The 20,578-nt window shown below is 40.2% G+C and overlaps 1 protein-coding gene across 4 annotated transcripts; it reads right to left on the bottom strand.

Moving 5' to 3' along the window:
• Positions 1 to 3,009: 3,009 nt before the first annotated feature.
• Positions 3,010 to 19,780, bottom strand: LOC124182207 (protein enabled). 4 transcript variants are annotated; one of them, XM_046569154.1, is made up of 10 exons: positions 10,743 to 11,254; positions 10,047 to 10,368; positions 9,064 to 9,233; positions 7,679 to 7,933; positions 6,537 to 6,598; positions 5,996 to 6,311; positions 5,314 to 5,479; positions 4,745 to 4,933; positions 4,381 to 4,633; positions 3,010 to 4,210 (listed from the first exon to the last, which is right to left on the bottom strand). In XM_046569154.1, exons 1-10 carry the CDS (start codon positions 10,793 to 10,795, stop codon positions 4,182 to 4,184), a joined length of 1,815 nt encoding a protein of 604 aa, XP_046425110.1. In that variant the 5' UTR covers positions 10,796 to 11,254; the 3' UTR covers positions 3,010 to 4,181. The 4 variants fall into 4 exon arrangements, with proteins under 4 accessions (XP_046425110.1, XP_046425108.1, XP_046425106.1 ...); XM_046569152.1 differs by lacking the exon at positions 10,743 to 11,254 and adding an exon at positions 19,567 to 19,780 and having other exon boundaries at positions 5,314 to 6,311; XM_046569150.1 differs by having other exon boundaries at positions 5,314 to 6,311; positions 10,743 to 11,260.
• Between the last annotated feature and the right edge of the window lie 798 nt (positions 19,781 to 20,578).

The raw sequence follows: 20,578 nt of genomic DNA, 5'->3' as shown, positions 1-20,578 counted from the left end.
TTTCGCAAAAGTGTGAAATCAGGTTTCTCGTTCAAAAACACTAGACGAACGGAAATTTCGTTATTTTGAAGTGATTGAAGTTAAAAAAAAAAAAAAAATCAAAATTTATAAATTACAGTGGAATATTAGTACAATAGATATATATATATGTATATATAATCCTAGTATGTATTTACAAGAGAATTAGATCAACGATAATTCAGTATAATATATGCGTTGTATAAAAATGTCGAGAAAAGAAATAGAGAACAAAATGACAAAAAAAAAAAATAAAAATAACATAATGAAAGTTTTAGCAAAAAAAAGTTGTATCACTTATCGCCCGTAACGCTGCGCTGCGTTAAGCAACTAATTATAAAATAATTTCTTAATATTGCCGTATTACAAATTTAACATAGTCATTGCATTCAGGGTTAATACAAATTAGGATAAGTTAAAAACGTAATTTCATTAACGATACAGCTCGGGGGTTTGAGATGGTCGAGAGATACCGAATCGCCATAGATTTACTGGATTTAACTAAATACCATTTTACACCTCGGACTAGAAACGTTTTTGAATCACCAAACGAAATAAGAAATAGGTTGAGTTGATGAGGGGGAAAAAAAAAAAAAAAACAATGGTATTTACAGTCGATCAATATTTTAAATTCTCTTAAAAGCTAACGTACAATATTATTACGGTTGTTGTTGTTATTTGTTTCTTTTTTTTTTTTTTTTTTTTTTATACAAACATAATAACCGCAACGCGCGTATCAATTCAATGGCAGCTGGCGCGATCTAGCAATTACAATACTTATTGTTAACTAATTAAATATAGGAAGTTTTCTTTTCTTTTTTCTCTTTTTTTTTTTTTTTATTTTCAATCTCTTTTTAACGCACAATCCAGCAAAACTTATGGAAAAATGGCAATTGCTGAGGAAAGGAGAAAAAAAGAAAGAAAGAAAGAAAGAAAAAAAAAAAGAAACTAATCATACAACATTCTCACCAACAAGCCGACCAGCCTTTGAGTTCGTTTGTTCGTTTGACACTTTTGTCGTGGAATTTACTATACATATAATTATCCTGGAATATAATTTACCTTCTTTTTAATTTTATTTTTTTGTTGTTTTTCTTTTCATTTTTTTTTTTCAGGACAAAACGGCAAACACGTACGAAAGTACGATAATAAAACTAATTATGATATTATCAGTTAGGATTTATAAAAGTATCAAGGTTGAAAAATCTTTTGTCAATAAAATCGGCGGAATGATTACAGCAAATTTTTCGCTCGTACGTACGATCTCACGTATGCAGAGTGTATTATCACACTATGGCATTGTCCTTTTTGTCCACCTCCCGTCGCTTCAACGTTACTCACATCACAATAATATACAGCGATAAAACATCTATATAAACATTCAACCGAACGGTCAGTTTCACACGATCATGATGAAACCGTTGTGTCGTAAAATTTCACAAGACAATAATTTAGATGCCCGATTAAAACCGCGTATTGTAAGAGAAAGAAAAAAAAATATATATATATATATATGTATATATATATACTACAATTTGCATTTTTTTTTTGTGGGTATGGGTACTTTTGGTTAAATGAGAAAATGAGAATTGAAAGAAGATTTAAGAAAAACAATTGCTAAAAATTGATTAGCGAATAGATTAAAGAACTATTCGCGATTAATGTTACCATTATCATTACAACTATTATCATTATCATTATTATTATTATTATTGTTGTTGTTGTTGTTGTTGTTATAATTATTACAGCATCACGATTTATGATTGTTCTCAATTACAAAAACTGCCAATCGGTAGGTAATAACTTATATGATTACCGAAGAGTTGAACGGGTGCTGTTATAATCGTTTTTTGTTGTTTTGTATTCTTTTTTTTTTTTTTTAATCTTACGAATGTCAATGGGTCATTATTATTACTAACGTATGGCGCGTATTTAATTTTCACGACACAATTGTACAACCGACTTGTTACGTTTGGTTTTCTTACATTTCTTAACTGTTTAGAAAAAACTTTTCTTCTCTTTTTTATTTATTTGTTTGTTTATTTATTTTTTTTTTTTGTCGGAATTTCGTTTCACCTGCGATTCTCTCACATCATCCAACGGTCATTGTTATTTTTTCAGTCATCGATAAAATTACGTCTATAAACAATTTGACTATTATAATATAATGCGTAACCCAAGGCAGGGATTATTTATCGTCTAGTCGTAAGTTATACATACGTATATATATATACATATATACATACATATACATATATGTACGTGTATATACTTTATATATATATATGTGTATATATTTTTATACACGTATCAATACAATTGAATTATATGTATATTGTATCAGTCAAAACTTGCGTTTCATTGCAACGAATTATTATCATCGTTATTCGAAGAAGAAATACGTTAATTTTTTCTCCTCAATACTATTATTTTTTTTTTTTTTTAAACTTTGCATCTAGCAAATCTGTGGTGTCGTATCGATTCTAGGAATCTACGCGGAATTAGCGTCAAATGAAACTGCGATCAGAGGCTTGAAACATGGAAAATAGGAAAACCTTTGAAAAACGAAAGATATTGAATAAAATAATGAAACACGGGTAATAAAAACACTCGGATTATGACTGCGACAAGTGTACATCTTGCCATCTCGGTTAAGGATAAAATTGCAAATGTATCGCGGCTTAGAAAGTAGATTTAAAATCAATATAGAGAGATAAAATAATTTTCGAAATGTGATTATTTCTGAAGTATATCACAGATACCACAGATCTTTACTGACTTTGATCCCTATTAAATGTACGTCAATGTTCACAGCTCGATTACGTCGTGGAAGGGCGGGCGGAGGATATGACAGCGCGTCTAGCGATTAGGTAATTCAAAAAATTATGCGCCTACGTGTGCGTTATTTTTATCCTTATTTTTTTTATCATCAAGTATCATTTAATGATCTCGAATTGATATCTAAAACGTGCGTAAAATTCGACGTGTCTGGTTGATATATATTTTATTTGTTTTAATTTATTTCTTTCTTTCATTTTTTTTTTTTTTTACACTCAAATTCTAAACGAAGAGATAAATTGAGCAACTGATCGATATCCTTCAATCAGCAAGACAAGTTTAAGTAGACCGAACGTCGTTCATCCTGAGCGTGAAGGAAAAAAAAAGTATTTGGTTCACAAATATATCAACCATCGACGTTCCCGATTTTGAACTCTTTCACGAGTTTACACGAACGCACAAATTTTAATACGCGCTTGTATACCCAAGTCGGTGACAATTGATTTCATAATACGAAACTTACGATAAAATAAGAATATAGTTACCAAAAGCAATCGAGTCCAGACTTATTTTTCTTTTTTTTTTTTCTTTTTTTTTTTTGGGGGGGCGGGGGCGAGGGGGACAATTACGTAAAACCGTAGATTTTTGCAGTGTCGGTGATCGAATTAAGGAGAAAATAAAATTGTGGTAGATAAATATGGTGATCACGGTACACGTTGTTTACGAAAAGAAAAACCCTCGTTTTAGACGCGACAGAAGGTGTTTCAGGCCCAAAATAATGGACGACAATGAGCAGCACGCGTTATTGCGACGATTATAAGTGTATCGTTAATTATTATAGGTAGGTAGATACCTATTTTGTTATATCGACCGTAAAGGCAATATACATACATACGTGTAGTTATGTATATGTATAATGTAAGAGACGTAATATACTAATTATAATTTAATTTAATTTAAGTTAAGTTAATTTAAGTTAATTCAAGGTACTTATACATACAAATGGCTGATATACATGGATATTACTACATCGTGTATGTATCTCTCTCTTCTTTTCTTTTCTATTCCCGTTCATTCGCTTTGTTCTTCCAACAATATCTTCTATTGGTTACTTTCTCCGTTGTTTAGTTTTGTAGCTTCTATTCTGATTTTCTTCGTTTATTTTTTTTTCCCCCCAATGTAAGTCTGATGAAAATCGGTGTCTTCCGCGCTTGTCGATGATGAATTTCTTACTTTTAACTTATTTTTTTTTCTTCATTTCTTATGTGGTTTTTTTTTCTGTTTTAGTTTTTAGTTTTTTTTTTTCTTTTTTTTTTTTTTACTTCAGTAGAATCCATTTATAAATATACCGTAGAAAATGAACCTTAAGATAAATCAGGCTGACTTTACCTTCTGCTCAATTCCGACCTGAGTGCTGAAAAATACAATAAAAGTCCCACATTCATCGAATTCCTTCATATATACAGAATAAAATGAAATTCCTTAATTTTTAGCGAAGAAAAGATTGATGATAAATATAGATATTGTTGTAATATTCTTGTCTCTTTCCGTACACGTCGAGAATGCCTAAAATTTGAAACATACCTTCGATTATCTCCTGTTTCATCTTTTGAAACTCTCTACGAACGTCCTTGATTATTTCAGCCTTAAATGCCTCCATTTCTTGGGCGGACAACGGCGTACCTTCGTTGACTCCGTTCACCTTGAGCAATGTGTCTTCCGATGCGGAGCCGAACCTCTTGCGAGCTGACTTTGGGGATTCGGCGCCATTCGCGAATTTGTTATTCGAAGAATTGTTCTTATCCCAGGTACCCTTTCCCGGCGAATTCTCTGGCTCCTGAAAAGAAAATTTCACCGTCTGGTCAATCTTGACAAGTGAATTCCAGGCTGATCTTACAATTTTTCTCAGAATAAAGTAAGCGTGACTTTGTTACTTCTTGGTACATACCGGAGGCTGTTCTGGCTGTTTCTTTTCAACAGCTGCGCGCCTGCGTGCAAGTGTTTTAGCCATCTCATCCATCATAGAAGCTATTCCTCCGCCTCCGCCACGTCCAAGTGTTCCATAGTTGCCGCCCCCTCCAGTGGCGCTACCACTACTGCTTGTGCTCGAGCCGCTGTTCTCGATTGGCTGGGATTGCTAAAAAGTACAACATGAGGAGAAAGAAGCAAAAAACGAAACAAGAAAACGACAATGGTGATTGATGAAAATGAACGGATGAAAGCCATCGGTCTGCATGTAAGCCATTATCTTCTCTTCGCTAGAAATCCAGGGTGTCCAGTCAAGACTCAGCATGTGATTTCCTAATAGTTGATTAAAAATGCGCATAGAAAAAGATCGATTTCATCGATGGAGTTGTTGTACAAACAAGCTTCGGAGCAAAGATCTTCAGTTGTATTAAGATACATAAAATCACATTCATTGAGATACCAAACAAATTTGGATCATGTAATATCGGAGCATGGAAATTGTTACAACTGAAAATTCTGGACAAAGCATATTTGCTGTTCGGAACTTACCTGTTTCTTTTTAAGACGCGCAGCCTGGAGGGCAGCAGCTAACGAATTGGTATCGGGCGGTGCATCTGAGCTGTTTGAATTAGCGTTGGGTGCGGGCGGAGGTGGAGGTGGGGGTGGGGCAGCAGGGCCACCAGGTGGGCCCATGGGGGGTGGCGGTGGGCCGTTGCTGCCAACCGGAGGAGCATAAGTGTTAGAATTCAAAATGGAATGAGAGCCGTACTGATTGACCAAATTTGAAGGGGTACCGTACGGGTTTGTCGAATTATTATTACTCAACTGGGTAGCGGTGGTCGACCCATACTGCTGAGTACCATTGCCAACTACCGCATACTGCGACTGTGACTGAGTCTGGGAACCGTTCCCAACAACCGCGTACTGTGACTGTTGATTATGACCAGTGGTCGCGTACTGGTTTATGGAATTATTACTACCGTACTGTTGCTGTTGTTGGCCGTTCTGAATGCTCGGATTACTACCAAAGTGACCGCCTTGAATCGTCGTCGAACCGTACAGACTGTTCTGACTACCAGTGCAGTATTGGTTAGCACCGTTACTCTGACTCACACTACCACCGACACCGTAAATACTGTTTTGACCAACAACACCGTACTGGTTCCCCTGATTGGTACCATATATTGGCTGGGATTGTGACTGGTTGGGATTTTGGGAGGATGATGCGTACTGGTTCATCATCATCGGGGGCGGTACGGGTGCGGTGCTGACGCTCGGAGGCTGTTGCTGTTGGTAGCTTATCGTCGCTGGTGGACACGGTGGACACGGCGGACACGGCGGGCAGGGTGGTGGGGGTGCTGCCGGTGGTTGTGGCGGCGGTACCGGCGGACCACCGCCCCCTATTTGTGATTGTGCCGGGTTTATAGGGCCCGGCATTACCGGCGGTTGAGGCGCCGGGGGTGCTGACGAAGTCCGATGATGGCCGGACTGTTGTTGCGCCGCTGGCGGACACCCCGGTGGAACCGTAGCGCTTGGGCTGCTCATTACTGCGAAGAAACCATCATCATTAGCTAGGAACGCCAATGGGACGGAAAATGTTGATGAAAAAACCACGGCCCCATTCGGATTCGAACCCAGGACCTCTCGATCCGTGGCCACGAACGCGGCCGGGGCGCTACCGACGCCGAGGCAATGATTACGCAAGAAATGATTATTTGTTTTGAAAATTGCAACGTTCAACGTGTTTTGAATGGAATTTTTTTCCACTGTACCTTGGTTCTGTTGAGACATCCGTCGCTCTTGAATTATCGCCACGTCTTCTCTGGTCATGGTTCTGTGTGTGGTAAAATTTTTACGTGAATTAGGAGGTCTGAAGTTGATTTTTTGTTTCGAAATTCTTTTCTCTTAATAAAAGGTTTTTCTCCTTTAAACTTGCGTGAAAAATAATTTATTCTTAAATATATGTATTTGAGGTTAGAGCAAAGCGTATTAGTCAGCCAGCTAGACTAACATGATTAGAAAAATTAGGATATTTGGTTATACCTCTAGAAACCAGCTACCTAGAAAGGATGCTAGTAAAATTTGAAACATTATTGATATTAGTGGGTAGTACAGTAGAACCAGTTCAGTCCGTATTAACTGGCGTATATGCATAGAGGCAAAATGAAATATAATTTCGATGTAGGTTAAGGTTGTAGAGTCGCCCGCTGTGACGATCGCTACAATCCAATTTTTCATTTCCTTATTATAAATATATTTTGTTATTCACAAGATTTTTATAACTACATTACGCATAGCGGAAAGACATATAACTACAATTAATTCATAATCTCTAAAACTGATCAAGGGATCACATCGCATTGATGATTTGTCATTGTATTATTCAGGGCACCAACGCTGAAGGACATGCGCGCTGTATCGTTATTGGTAAGAACCTCTTCACTTGGATCTTCGATCTATTCCCAATCGCTCTAACTGAACGAGGATCATCAATTTTGTGAAATCACTTGACGAATAACGATAGTTGTAGCAGTCAATAATTTTTTATATCAACTTGAGGAATACTCAGATCACTCCGAAATTTCGTTTTTTCTCTACCTAAAGGCCATTTGATTTTCCAAAACGTATGTCCGCCCACCCGAGTGGGTACTCAAAATTCTAGAATTTTTCCGATCGATAAGATGCGAGTGATAATTCACCAGTACCGAAAAAAAAGTGACAAGATTCGTAAATCCAAATAAACAGATAAAGAAACAAAGAAAAGCGAAGTGTGAGTTGAAAGGTCAGCGGTATTTCAATAACGTGACAATGTTATTTGAGAAATATTATTTCCAGCACCGGCTTTACATGTTATACCGCACATCTATAACATGGATGTAAGCAGAGACAATGATATCCGGCAGTCGTAAGTCACCTCATGACGTTCTCGCGATCAGCCGGTGATCCCCGACTCGCAACTCCACCCCCGACCTGAATGACGGTTGTGATGCCGCTCGCTATCGGAGCGGCGGTTGCCGATGGGGGGGCTGGGCTTCCACCGAGGTGCCCCAGGGACAAGGAAACTCTCGACACGCTCCCTACGCTCCCTATGCTTCCTACCATCCCCAGGCCCCCCTGAACGGGACCAGATCCGCTTTGGGCCTGGCTTTGGCTTTGACTCTGACTCTGACTGGAAGCACCCAACACATCATTGACCAGTGACGATAAGTAGGTACCTGCTATTTGCATGGGATCATTGAGGCATTCAAACGGTTGGTAACTCATTCTCAGTAGTTTCTACATCGATGAAGTTATTGCTACAGTCATTTCGGTTATCTGGATGGTACATTGTCAGTTGTTATCTTGACTGAGCATACAAGATACAGTTGATCGTGAGTTGTCTCCTTATCCTGCATTGATTCGTTTATCCATCTATTTATAGACACTTGTCATCGCTGCTATTAAGTCACTTTTTCGCAGTAGATATATTATCTTTATCTATCCAACTGTTTCGTTAAATTAATTCGTTAATTCAATACGCAGTAATTTAATTGTCGCGATTTATACTCAGTTATCCCCTTGTTCGCAGGCGACACGGAGTGATTTATTCAATTACCAGGTGTCATTTAGTCAGTTGGAATAATGAGTAACTCGATCAAAGTTTCCGGGCGGGCTGATTGCACGGAGCATATGTCCTGCAGAGTTCAGGGACTTTGGAATTGCACCTGCGGTCTAAACAATGCCGTAAATTTTTCCTTATTCAATTTATTTCGGAGAATCCCGTCAAAGCAATGTACAATATAACCGAAGTATCATTCGAGTAAAATTATGCATCGTATTTTTCAAAATAGCACGTAATTAGCAGCTAATTAGCACCCAAAGAGCCTCCTTACCTCATGTTCGGTATTTCTAATAATATGGTTCTACTAATATTATACTAGTCATAAATTATGTAGTGACAAGAATGAAAGAGACGGAGCAGGTATGTACATTGTGAGTTTAAGAATAGTCAGAGTCTATTAGTCCTCTTCAGAAATCTGAGTCGATGGATCCTTGCAGGAACATTTACATATAATCGTTGGCAAAGTGCCGCTATTCGGGTTCTCGAATCGTCCTGAAACGCCGTAATCGTCGTCTTATCCTGTTTACCATATTATTGCAGATAACATACTCCCGTCACGTATTGGACAGAAATGAAAACATCGGGGACAAAGAGAGCACTCGAGAAATGGAACGCGGAACGTGAATCGAGGTGAAAGGTAAAACCGCAAAAAAAAGATCAAGTAAAATTGGATAAGAAAAACGAATCTAGGGACTGACCTGTATCCCATGTCCTCTTCGTACTGCTGGGTGATACCAAGAGGCTGTTGCTGTTGTTGTTGCTGTTGTTGTTGTTGTTGGGACTGTTGCTGTTGCTGGTAATTCGCCGGTACTGTGGAAGCGACTGCCGGACCCAAACTCCTCGAGATATTGCTGCCGTTGCTGAGGACCTGGGACGAAAATTCAGACGGATTAGTACGGGTTAAAGTTCGATCTTTCAATGGCTACTGATGTATCATAATACGCCGCGAGCTCAATTTACTTCATTATAAAGTTAAAGGTTTCTAAATTGATAGACACTGCCAATTGTCACGGTTATTGGATAATCGTCGTTGATCTGTAACGAAAGGTAAGGAGGAAAAAAAACCGCATAATCTCACGCAGTGAGTCAGATTCGGAAAATGGAGCGACTGATATAGTCGAGTCAGGGTTTTGGTAAATGGTCTTAATAACCGAGTTGAATCTCGTTTGTGAATTATTGGAGTGAAAAAGCGAAGGCTGACGCGTTGACGTAATTTTTTGCATCGGATATAATATTCGTGTGGCCGGGAGAAGTTATCCAATTACACGGCATGTGGCTCGATGCACTCTGCACGTTGCCTTCTCTCTCTCTCTCTCTCGCTCTCTCTCTTTCTTTCTCTTTATCTTCTTTTCTTTCTCCCACGCAAGCGTCCGGTTGATTTCGTGTGCGACCAGCCTGACAATGAAGTAATTCAATACATATCCGTATCTCTCCAGGTACAGCTGTGTAAAGTGTATCGAAGATAGTATATGTATAAAGGTAAGAAAGCCGCCCCATTTTTGACGTCCGTATATCATCTCCGCAGGGTAAACAAGTGTAATATATAATACGAGAAGTGAAAAGATACGGGGACCTTTCTCCAAGGTGCATAGTTCCAAGACGGGAATGGTTGATAAAAGAAAGAATTTCGACTCGGCGAAGAGACAGAAAAAGGGAAATAAAAAGTATACACAACACTTACGTCGAGGGCCTGCAGCATGGCCTTGGCGAAAGCGTCGGCGTCATCTTTACTCGAGAAGTTCAGCCCGTAAACTTGTTTGTTGTCCCGCCATTGGTGAAACGTAACCGTAGCCTGATTGTACTTCAGTCCTTTGAGGATAGCGCAGTTTATCACTATCTCATGGTCCTGGAGCTTCCGACCGACCACTCTGAAGGTGTTGTTCACCTGGTGATGGTACAGCTGCACCTTCGATAAGCCGGACGAACTTCCGCTCGGCACCCATTTCTTGTTCACGTCGTCGTACACCATCACCGACGCCCGTGCTGATGATATGCTTACCTCACTGCGAAATGGATAATGACATTGTTTCGTTAAGTACGGTACACACCAAGTACCAGAGCGAAGTCGGTACGTCGATAAACGATAAATTGAAACCAAAACGAGTTCGAAATACTCGCGTACACGACGAATGGAACAATAATGGATTCACCGACATTGTGACACGGATTCGGTAATCTGACGTAGGAACATCGCGTGTTTCGGAAGTAAGATTCGATGCAAAGATCCACCATACTCGCCAAGTGGTAAGAGATCATTGTTATTCGTCATTAGAGACGGTGCCACGCGTGCGTTGGCTTAGGGGCGAGCCGAAAACAGAAATGGAACAGACGGTAACGAACGGCTTGGAAGCGAATGGAATTAGTTAGCATTCAATACCATGCCCAGTAGGTATTCCAGTCGGACCAACGTTTGTGATTAGCGGTTGTCATGTCGGCGATGGTCTTGCCGATGAAGGGTACGTGTCGTCCTTGGGTTGTACTTTACCCTTGTTCCGGGGTACCGTTAGGCGTTGGCCCGAGCCAAGGACAGAGGAAGTCACCCTGTCACCTTGTTTATTTTTACAACAGTGTCCGAAGGAGGAAGCCGGCTAAGACGATTACTTCATCGCCGCAAGCTCCCCGCCAGCTTTGCAGGTAAACGATGCCATTTTCGTGACACCTCACTGCGCGAGTCTTTCAAGGATTCGCTTTACGGTGTTGCCTCTGCTGTGCCTCCGGGGTATCGGTTGACTTTTGCGAAACGGGGAAAACGCGGGGATTCAATTACGTCTGCAGCATGTTGCCCTCGTTGTTTCGTGGTGAGCACCCTTTTTCACACCGCTACCCGGAAAGTTTTATCATCGACGATAATGAGCAGTGTTCGAGCATTCTCAAACTTCTTTTCAGCGATTCATCACTGAAAAACGAACAACTTTTTCCTGTAAATAATTGCCTCGTCCTTGCGGTGTAAAATTACACGTTAACCCTAATTCGTCACACCGCGGCAGAATCGAATAACGGTTTTCCACTTCCAAAAAAGCGATATCCTGCTTCGACAATTTGTTCTAAAAATCGCAACAAAAAATATCTAGGTATTGTTTAAGGATCGGAGAAGAGGCTCGATTCAGTTTTCCTAACCACAATTCATTTTTTAAATATTGTAAGACATCGGCGAAGTTGAAGTAAAATGGAAAAAAAATTTAAGGGATTTTTTGTTCGATTACAGAATTGATTTCCAGCAAAACGAACGACTGTCAAAGTCTATTCCTGAAATCTACGAGGAGTTTGATAAATTTTTGGGATGAAATTCGCTCAGAATGATTCATTGAGGTTAAACGAGTACCTGATAGTATTGGTTTGATTTCGATTATTTTTTTTCATCCAATTTCATTCGCTAACGATGTGATTTTCTTTCAGAAATAACTTTACAAATAAAGTTGAAATATCTTTGGCGACGGTATATTTTCGACGTTCTCTTGTCTCTTAAAAAGTTAGTAGTCCTGGCAATTGAAATCGGACCGACATCTCAACTCGGACGAATAATTTCTATGAAAAATGTTCTTTATTCCACACGACTGAACACGTATACATATATACATTTTATCCCCATACGTCAAAGTCAACTCATACTCGTCCCCTGAATCCCTTAACTTTTTTCTCCTCGGGTTGCGGATTCGATTCTCCTTGGAACAAGGGTGATAAAAAATGGTTTCTACGATGAAACTTTTTTGCCCTTGAGTATTGTGAAATGAAGTATATAAATCGCAGTATAAGAGTAACGCCGTTGTTGAACAAACTAAAATTTATAGAAGAACATCGTTACATAACATCTGATAATATATCAACCGATATGTCGAGTATCGTAAATACATCGCCACCATGACGGTTACGTAGGATACTAGGAATGAAATTCAATCGAGCGAACTGCATATCTTTTACCACCGTTCCGCTTCTCCTTGACAGTCTAATATTTTTCAGCTTTCGATAAAAATCATAAGAAACCGTATCTCGGGTTAATACCGAAGTCGTTAAAAAAAAAACTTTCTGCACTACACAAATGAAACACTATCAGGAATCCCAAGGAGGAAGAAGTTCACCGATCACGTTATGTCTTTCCAACTTCATACAGATATTCGCGAACCCGATTCTGGTCCTCCAAGACGTTCCGATCTGCGGTGATCCCGTAACGTCCAACGCTTCGGACAACTTTATTGTACAGACTGAAATCTCCGGATGAAATGTTTCACTGCAGGATGTTGCCGACCACTTCCGGCTGCGGTACACATTCCTCCTGATAACAACAATCGTACGCGCGTTTTCTATCCTACGTGACACATATTCCAGGGTATTTTTAACCATTCTCGCTTCATAGCTGGCACATTCGCGAAAACATTCGAAAAGGACTATTAAAAAAAATCCCATCATCATTGCTGTGGGAATGGTGCAGAAAAACAATGCGTTGTTACTGTTACCGCTTGAAACTGTTGCTGCAAATACGAATGGATGATCTTTAATCTACACCACATCACTCGATTCCCAAACTCGTAACATCGACTTGGTACAATTGCCACATTTGATAGCATACGACGTTATCGACCGAGTGAAACGAAAGTCAGACACGTGTGCCTGCAGCGAAGAAACATGAATAGTCGCCGATGACCTTCTCAATTACACGGACGATTAACGCGATGCCGACAATCGTAATCGGAGCTTTGGAAATCGATCGGCGGGAAGCTTTTTCTCTCCACACTTCCGGTCATCCGGAGAAATCATCGTCGGGAGGTTCCGCGTACCGCAGCTTAACAGAATGCAAAACAAGAGCGTGATTCTCAGGTTTATACTTGCAGATCACGAGACGACGACGGATCGCTATCACGTTTCAACTTCTCGCATCCTTCTTCCGCGTTACGCGAATACCCGGATCTAGATGGTGTGCATGGTGCAAGGCACGGTTCCTTGCTTCTTTATACCTATAACCGTGAAACTCTACACTGAGAATAATTTCATTTGTTACAGTAACTAGAGAAATTCAGTAAAACCGGTATCGTTAAAAAAAACTGTTTCAATATTGTTGGAATTACGAAAAACGAGGTACGCCTAAACATTTCGCGCTATCGTCGATCCTTTTTTGGTTATCGCAACGCAAAATCAGTTTCCGAGGTTTACTCTACTTTTTTAAGTTAAACAAGGCTTTAACGTCAATTTATCGTTGCACGAGCGTTAAATTTTCGCAACAGTTGCAAGAAAATCTAGCAACAGCGATCGTAATGAGAAAGAATAGCAACGGATACCAGACTTTCCGGTAACAGCTGGAAAACTAATTTTCATTTTCTACCTGGAACTGTATTTTTCGATTGTGGTAAAAAATGAAAATAGTCAAGGACTGGCGGTAACCGGAATAAGAAAATTTCTCTTAGCGTACACCGTCTCTCCTTGCCATTGGGTTGCAACTCTAACGCCCGGCCACTCGACTTAGGACTCGAGATTAGGACTCTGGATTGAACAAGTTCACGACGAGTGCATGAAATTCCTTGGATTTCTCTCTAACCCGACGGTGACGGTTAACATTTTCTAGATATCGTTAGAAAGTAAACAACTTCTGCTGCTGTTGCTGCTGCTGACGATAACGTGGCTGATAATTATTATTATTTTTTATCAGACACATTCGTATAACCTGACTCGTTTGTCCCCCACCCCATTCCAGACTTTGAAAATTTAATTCTGTTCCACAAAACTGAATTCCCCGAATATTCCCTCAACGCTTAAGCTCTAAATGAGCAAACTACTACCCGTATTCTGGACGTTCAAAAAGTGAGAGAAAAGCTGCACTGGAGGGACTGCGCACAACGGAACAAGAGAAATAGAGGGAAAAAAAAAAAAAAACGGGGAAAAAGAGAAAAGTGAAAACCAACTTCCCTGTTTCTGGTTCATTCATCCAGGTGGATGAGGGCTTTTGTCATCCCGACGCAACGGAGAGAGCGAGAAAGAGCAAATAAGCGTGCATTACACTTACGAGATACGTGGAGCGGTAAAAGTCCGCGGTGATATTTGTTGATCGATGAAAGCGTTCCTTTCATCCTTCGCAAAGCAGTCGCGATTGAACCCGATAAGAAGTATACTCGATAAGTACGTGAGTGTTAATCCCTCTTTAAATGTACATATGTATCTCTATCTCTATCTCTATCTCTAGTGACATCATTTATTCCAATTTCAATACCGCGTAGCACGTGTCAGTTCGTTTAGAAAATACTATGCATATTCGTTTTACGTTTCAGTGTTAAACAATGACGGCATACGTCGGTCGAAACGTAGAACCACCAATGACTGACACGAACGTGTCAGACGTATAAAAAAAAATAAAAAGAAATACGCGGGTGGAAGAATTTTTTAACACCGTTGTACGAGCATCAGTTTCCCGGTATTTTTATTTTTTACTTAATTTTTTTTTTTTTTCTTCTTCTTCTTCTTCTTCTCCCCCTTCCTACCCCCTTGTAACAACTCGTGACGTTTCAGCGGACTTGATTAGCTGCGATCACAATGCCGACGACAACGAAGACGAGAGGGGGCCGATCGTTATACCCAACAGCGTACCGATCCAAGGACTATAACATTGGCCGTATTTCTGCGGACTGCACACGCCGCGTCACAATCGCATCCCTCCGTTTCATTCCCCTTCTCCTTATTCTTTTTCTTCATTTTCGCCGTTCGTCATCCGCAGGGGAGTAAAAAAAAAAAAAGAAAGAAGCTTCAGTCACCTGCTCGGTGAAAGGAGGAGCCGGCTTCCGAATTGGCTCGAACCACCTTGTCCGTAACGATGCCGATCATGATGATGATGATGACGATGATGACGATGATGACGACGACGATGATGATGACGACGACGACAACGAATACCGAGACAAGCCGGTTTTATCTTACATAGTCGGGGTAATGGGAACGCGATGAGACACGAGTTGTTAGTCAGGTAACTCGGTTCCTCGATCACCTCGATGATTCACCTGTTCGTCATGTCGAGCTAATTACGTTCGGCTGAATCTGACTCGCGGTAACTTAAACGATGTTATTATATATAGGTATACCAACAACACCGACGAGTGTCCGTTACTCGACGGCAATTTACCTGAGTCCTGACAATTGTCGAGCCGAGTAGACGTTGTAATTCATCATCGCTGCGGTGAGTTTGAAGGGTGACTAAAACGCTTTCGATTGATCGCAGTTTATACATCGAATGAAAAATTATTCATCGCTGGCGGATCGACGATTTGAAATTGATTCGTCGTGTTGATAATCGTCGATGAATTTCATCGTTTCGCATGGGTGGTTGAATAAAAAATCTAAAAACGAGAAAAAAAAAAACAAAAAAAACACTCAGGGTAATGTTTCAGAGTTGAGACAACTGCAGAAATAAATTTTGAACGGTGAATAATTTCATTTGTTACAATAACTGGAAAAATTGAGTAAAACAGGTATCGTTATAAAAAAAAAAAACTGTTCGAATATTGTTGGAATTACGAAAAACGAGGTACGCCTAACCGTTTTGCGCTATCGTCGATCCTTTTTTGGTTATTGCAACGCAAAATCAGTTTCTGAGGTTTACTCTATTTTTTTTTTGTCGAACAAGGCTTTAACGTCCATTTATTCTTGCACGAGCGTTAAATTTTCCGGTAAGACCTATAAAACTAATTTTCATTTTCTACCTGGAACTATACTTTTCGTTTGTGGTAAAATATGAAAATATTCAAGGACTGAGCGGTAAACTGAACTAAAAATTTCTCTCCGTGCATAAAGCTGTGCGCATATTAGAAGGAATTTTGCAGAGACAGGGTCTCGAGGCGCAGGTTATACCTATTTATACATAGTTTAGATCGAAATGCCGCAGGGCGTACAATGTAGGCGAGTGCAATCGTGGATATACATATATACATATATAACAAAGTCGAACAACGAGACCGATATTCTTAAAATTAGATCCCGCAGTTTAACGCCTTGGGCGATCGCAAAAACGCACGTGGGGGGGGAGGGATTCGCGACTGACGTTTCAGAGCAGCGGAATATAAGAAGCAGAAGAAGCTGGGAAGGAGGAGAAGTCATCGTCCTGCGATTTACATTTACGTACCCGTGCAAATTTAACCAGCCTAACCGAACCTAAGCCGGCTTGGAGGCCTCTCCCCCCCTCCCCCACCCCCCCCCCCCCGCGGTTTTTCTTCTTATTCCTCTTGTTCTTCGTCCCCCGTTTTTTCCCCGCAGATGTTAATTATACATGCGCATTGGTCCGCAACGTTGTTATTGTTACAGCGTTTTTACAATTTTTTTTTTTTTTTTTGGGAATGGCTTGAAACTTACCCTTAAAGCAAGTCTGTTCGGGGTGTGAGGTGTTTACGCAAACCGGTCTGCTGCTGATGCTTCTGCTGCTTCTTCGCCATTCGTTATTTCAATTATCTTATCGACTCGAGGTTTTTTGTTTTTTCGATTTTCTTAATTGCTTTCATTACTTCTTCACCCTCTCGTTACATTCTGTGATCGTTTAAGGCGTGTAATAACTCGCGGTTTTTCCGTTATTATCATCGGGTATACCATTAGATCCGAGAAATGATGTGTCATCGCGCCGATTGTAATAATAAGAAATTTTTTTAGCTAGGCGATTATACGCGAATAGTAATTGAACGAAGTAACGGTGATTCATTATCTCCGAAATCATATTTACGTGGAAAATCTATTGCCTCAAGTGAGAACGAACGTATCTATTGTGAAAAATGATGAATTTTCGAATAGTGTAATTTTTCCGGCAGCATCTTGAACAACCCGCTGCAAGCATTGTTGTCTGTGGTCAGGAACTCGGAACAGATTGATACGAAATTACCGCAACGGCCGTTGAAAAGAAAGTCTATTGAGGAACTTTGGTTTTCGCGCACCACATTTTTCCAATACACGCGTACGCCTTGTAATACAGAGTGAAGAAAATACGAGAAGATGATGAGAAGCAAGTAATGCGTAGGAATCATAAATTATATAACGTAGAAGAAGAAATCACTGTTTTTTCAATATTACAACGATTTTTAATGAACTAAGATTTCGAAATATGAGTGTGTGCTTTTTTATTACGGTTGACTGAATTTCAGACGGTTCCAAAACAGCGAAATAAAGGTTTTATCCTCAGCATTAGTCGTTACGATAAAGCTACTAACTTCAATATGATGAAAAAAACGAGGTTGAATTTAGCAGCGTTAACGCAACGAGACATGAAAGAAAAGTTCGTTATTGTGCATTCGAGTTACGAGTACGTTTTGTCTATTATGCTTCGTTAAATTTCAGACAATTCTAAAGGTGCGAAGGAACGATGTTTCTTAAACATGCAACGTTACAGTAACGTCACTACACGTAACTTGAACCTAACGAAAAACACGTTTCGTGAATTTTTGAGGGATTAGTAACGAGAAAAGACACCTACTTATACATCGAAAAGAGAAAGATGAGTAAATAGAAACAGAACATCGAAGAATGAGAATGCAGGGTAAAATGGTTTTGGGAAAAACCATCGAATTGAAGTTAGTCACGTTATCGTGATGATTCATGTTGAGGAAAAACCGTTATCTATTCCATTTTGGAACTGTCTGAAGAGTTCGGTAGATCGTCGTAAAACAAAACACACTCGTATTTCGAAATCTTGTTTTCTTCAAAATGATTTCAAACTTGAGGAAATAACGATTTTTCCCCGATGTTTCGTTGCTATAACGTTACCAACTTCAACCTCGTGAAAAAACCAGCATGGCATGTGCGTACAAACGGTATCAGCCCAATTCTCGGCCCAATCACGTTTTCACGAGAGGCCATTCGCTTCCGGATCAAGTAACAAACGAATGCAAGGTTTCAATGAGTTTATACGACACTCAATAATTTCACTCAATTTAATGCTATTTCAAGCGAATTTCGAACGAGCTTGAAGTTGGTAACTTTAAACGAGTGTAGATAGATTGAAATAAAATGATCAATTTTTAACTTGACGATACGTATATTTGAACATGCGTTTGGGTTTTCAGAATGTACTAGGCTCAAGTTAGTAACATAAACGTATCGAAAATGTTGAAACAAAAATTTACTATTTCGCACCTCTGGAATAACTGAAGAAGTTGAATGTACAAAATCTGAGTTTGTTGTCGCTTTATCATCGGCTTATACAAATTCCACGTAATCCCAAAGTTGTAAAATAACGACTCTTTCTAAAGAAGCATCATTACAACAATAACCGATTAGAATGTTATATTTGGTAGCATCGGACCCTCCTGAAACTGCATAACATCGAATTTTCCCTAAAAATATATCGCATCGCTCCCGTGACCAACTACTTACTAATATTTTACCGATTTCGAGAATTGAAACGAAACGAAACCCGTCCGGAAGCCGAAGCACGTCGTTTCGTAGGGATCTCCGCACCCCGGCGAAACGTTAACTTCTGTCAAAAATCGTTACACGAGTGGGAGGCGGCGGGTTTCTCCGCACTTCGACGAGGAGGCGGCGAAAGTCCGACTTCCAGGATCTAGAACGCTGCACACGCTGCGGGGGATGCCGGCGTGCGTATGCGACACACACGCGTGTTGTGACAGACACGCGTGCATGCGGATCGAGGGTAGTTTTGGGCCCTTTCGCGCCTTGCAGGCTTTCGTTTGTTTCCCGTTTCTACTTCCCCTGTCAGGCGGGTTGCGTTTTCGCGTTAAATTAGGGGAGATTCGACGTTGCCCGACCAATGAGCGTGTGAGTAAGTCGTGAAACGAGCGTTGTTCCTTTGTCAATCGGTCGAGGGTTCCTCAGGTTTCTCGCTTTTCTTCTCCCCTCGATTTACTTATCGCTCCGCGGTTTCTGCCGTAAACAAACGACGATCGCTGGCAGGCCGGACGAGCGAACGTGTTGTTGGAAAAAGAATCGAGGTGGGCGAAGGGAGGAAAACAGTTGACGCAAAGAGAGACAGAGAGAGAGAGAGAGAGAGAGTGAGTGAGTGAGTGAGTGAGTGAGTGAGTGAGAGTGAGAGAGAGAGAGAGAGAGAGACGAAGGGTGGCGAGTCTGGCGGAAGGAGCGAAATGAGTCACCGTGTTTCGGGTATCATTCAAAATGACGCGGAGCGAGCGGTTTTAATCATCGATGAGGGTAACGCAACGGCTCGTTCGGTGTATTCGATTTCTTTCGATTCTTCGCAATGGTACGTACGCGACGTTAACCGCTGTACTTACTTCATGTTCCCGGTTATTGGTAACTGCTATGCTCTCGTACAGGGCGAATGTCTTCGTTTGCACAGTATTTCACTGATCCCATGAAAACAAGCGAGATTTGGACAGGATTTACGGTAATTCGACATAAATAAAACCGAACCACTAACACCACAGTAACACCCTATTATACTTCCAAGCGGCCATATTGCCGACTCCGAGGAACCGAGGGCTTCGATTTAGCGCAACACGAATGACCGAGAATGGAAACTCGACTCGCCCTCGACGCCCGGCACCGACTCGCCTGCCGTCTAACGGTCGCCGTTCGAACTTTTCAAAACAATTGACGGAGCGGAGAAATCGATTCTCGCATCAGCTCGCTACTTATCGCTCCATTAAGAGGATGCTGTAGTCCGTTCTTACCGAGCGAGTGAAATATCGCTGAATTTCACCGTTACGCTTACGCATTGCTATTGCACGAAAAAATCTTGTTATAATATATATTAGTTATAATATAATGTAAGCTTGACGGATTGTGAGATGACCAGACCGCAATTAGCGACAATAGCACGACCATTTTACGACAACGTTTAAATGGATTTAAAGTTTTGCAAAAGAATGAAATAGATCCTCATGAAAACTCTTAAATCTGTCACGTGACGGCACGCTCAACACACTTTAGTAAGTAAGATATGTAAATCTTTAACGTTTGTTTATTTATTTATTTATTTTTTTTTTTTTTGTGCACGCGGGTATTTATAGATTACAACGTCGGATTTTTGCACACAATTAGCAAAAGGTTTTATTAAGTTTCAGTTTCTTATTTATCGAAAAATATCATTTGACAACGGACTGCTTGTTAATATGAAAAAGATATTTGCAAGTGAAATTTCGACAGATCCTTAATAACAACATTTTCTTCAGTATGACTGTATGATTTTTAAAAATATTCAATTGTCGAAACCCAGCGACTGCTTTGTTTCGATTCGAAAAATCATTTATTATCGGAAAAAAAATTACGATTTCCCATATCGAG

Source organism: Neodiprion fabricii, chromosome 5 (assembly GCF_021155785.1).
Source record: "Neodiprion fabricii isolate iyNeoFabr1 chromosome 5, iyNeoFabr1.1, whole genome shotgun sequence".
Taxonomy (NCBI): Eukaryota; Metazoa; Arthropoda; class Insecta; order Hymenoptera; family Diprionidae; genus Neodiprion; species Neodiprion fabricii.
The sequence above is the reverse complement of the archived record's forward strand: the minus strand, read 5'-3'. Positions and strand labels throughout refer to the sequence as shown.

Coding starts and splice junctions, on each gene's coding strand:
- LOC124182207 (XM_046569150.1), bottom strand. CDS start 10,795: ATGACAACCGCTAATCACAAACGTTGGTCCGACTGGAATACCTACTGG. Junction 10,369..10,742: donor TGGAATACCTACTGGGCATG/GTATTGAATGCT, acceptor TCCATTTCGCAG/TGAGGTAAGCATATCATCAG. Junction 4,934..5,313: donor CGCGTCTTAAAAAGAAACAG/GTAAGTTCCGAA, acceptor TGTACTTTTTAG/CAATCCCAGCCAATCGAGAA.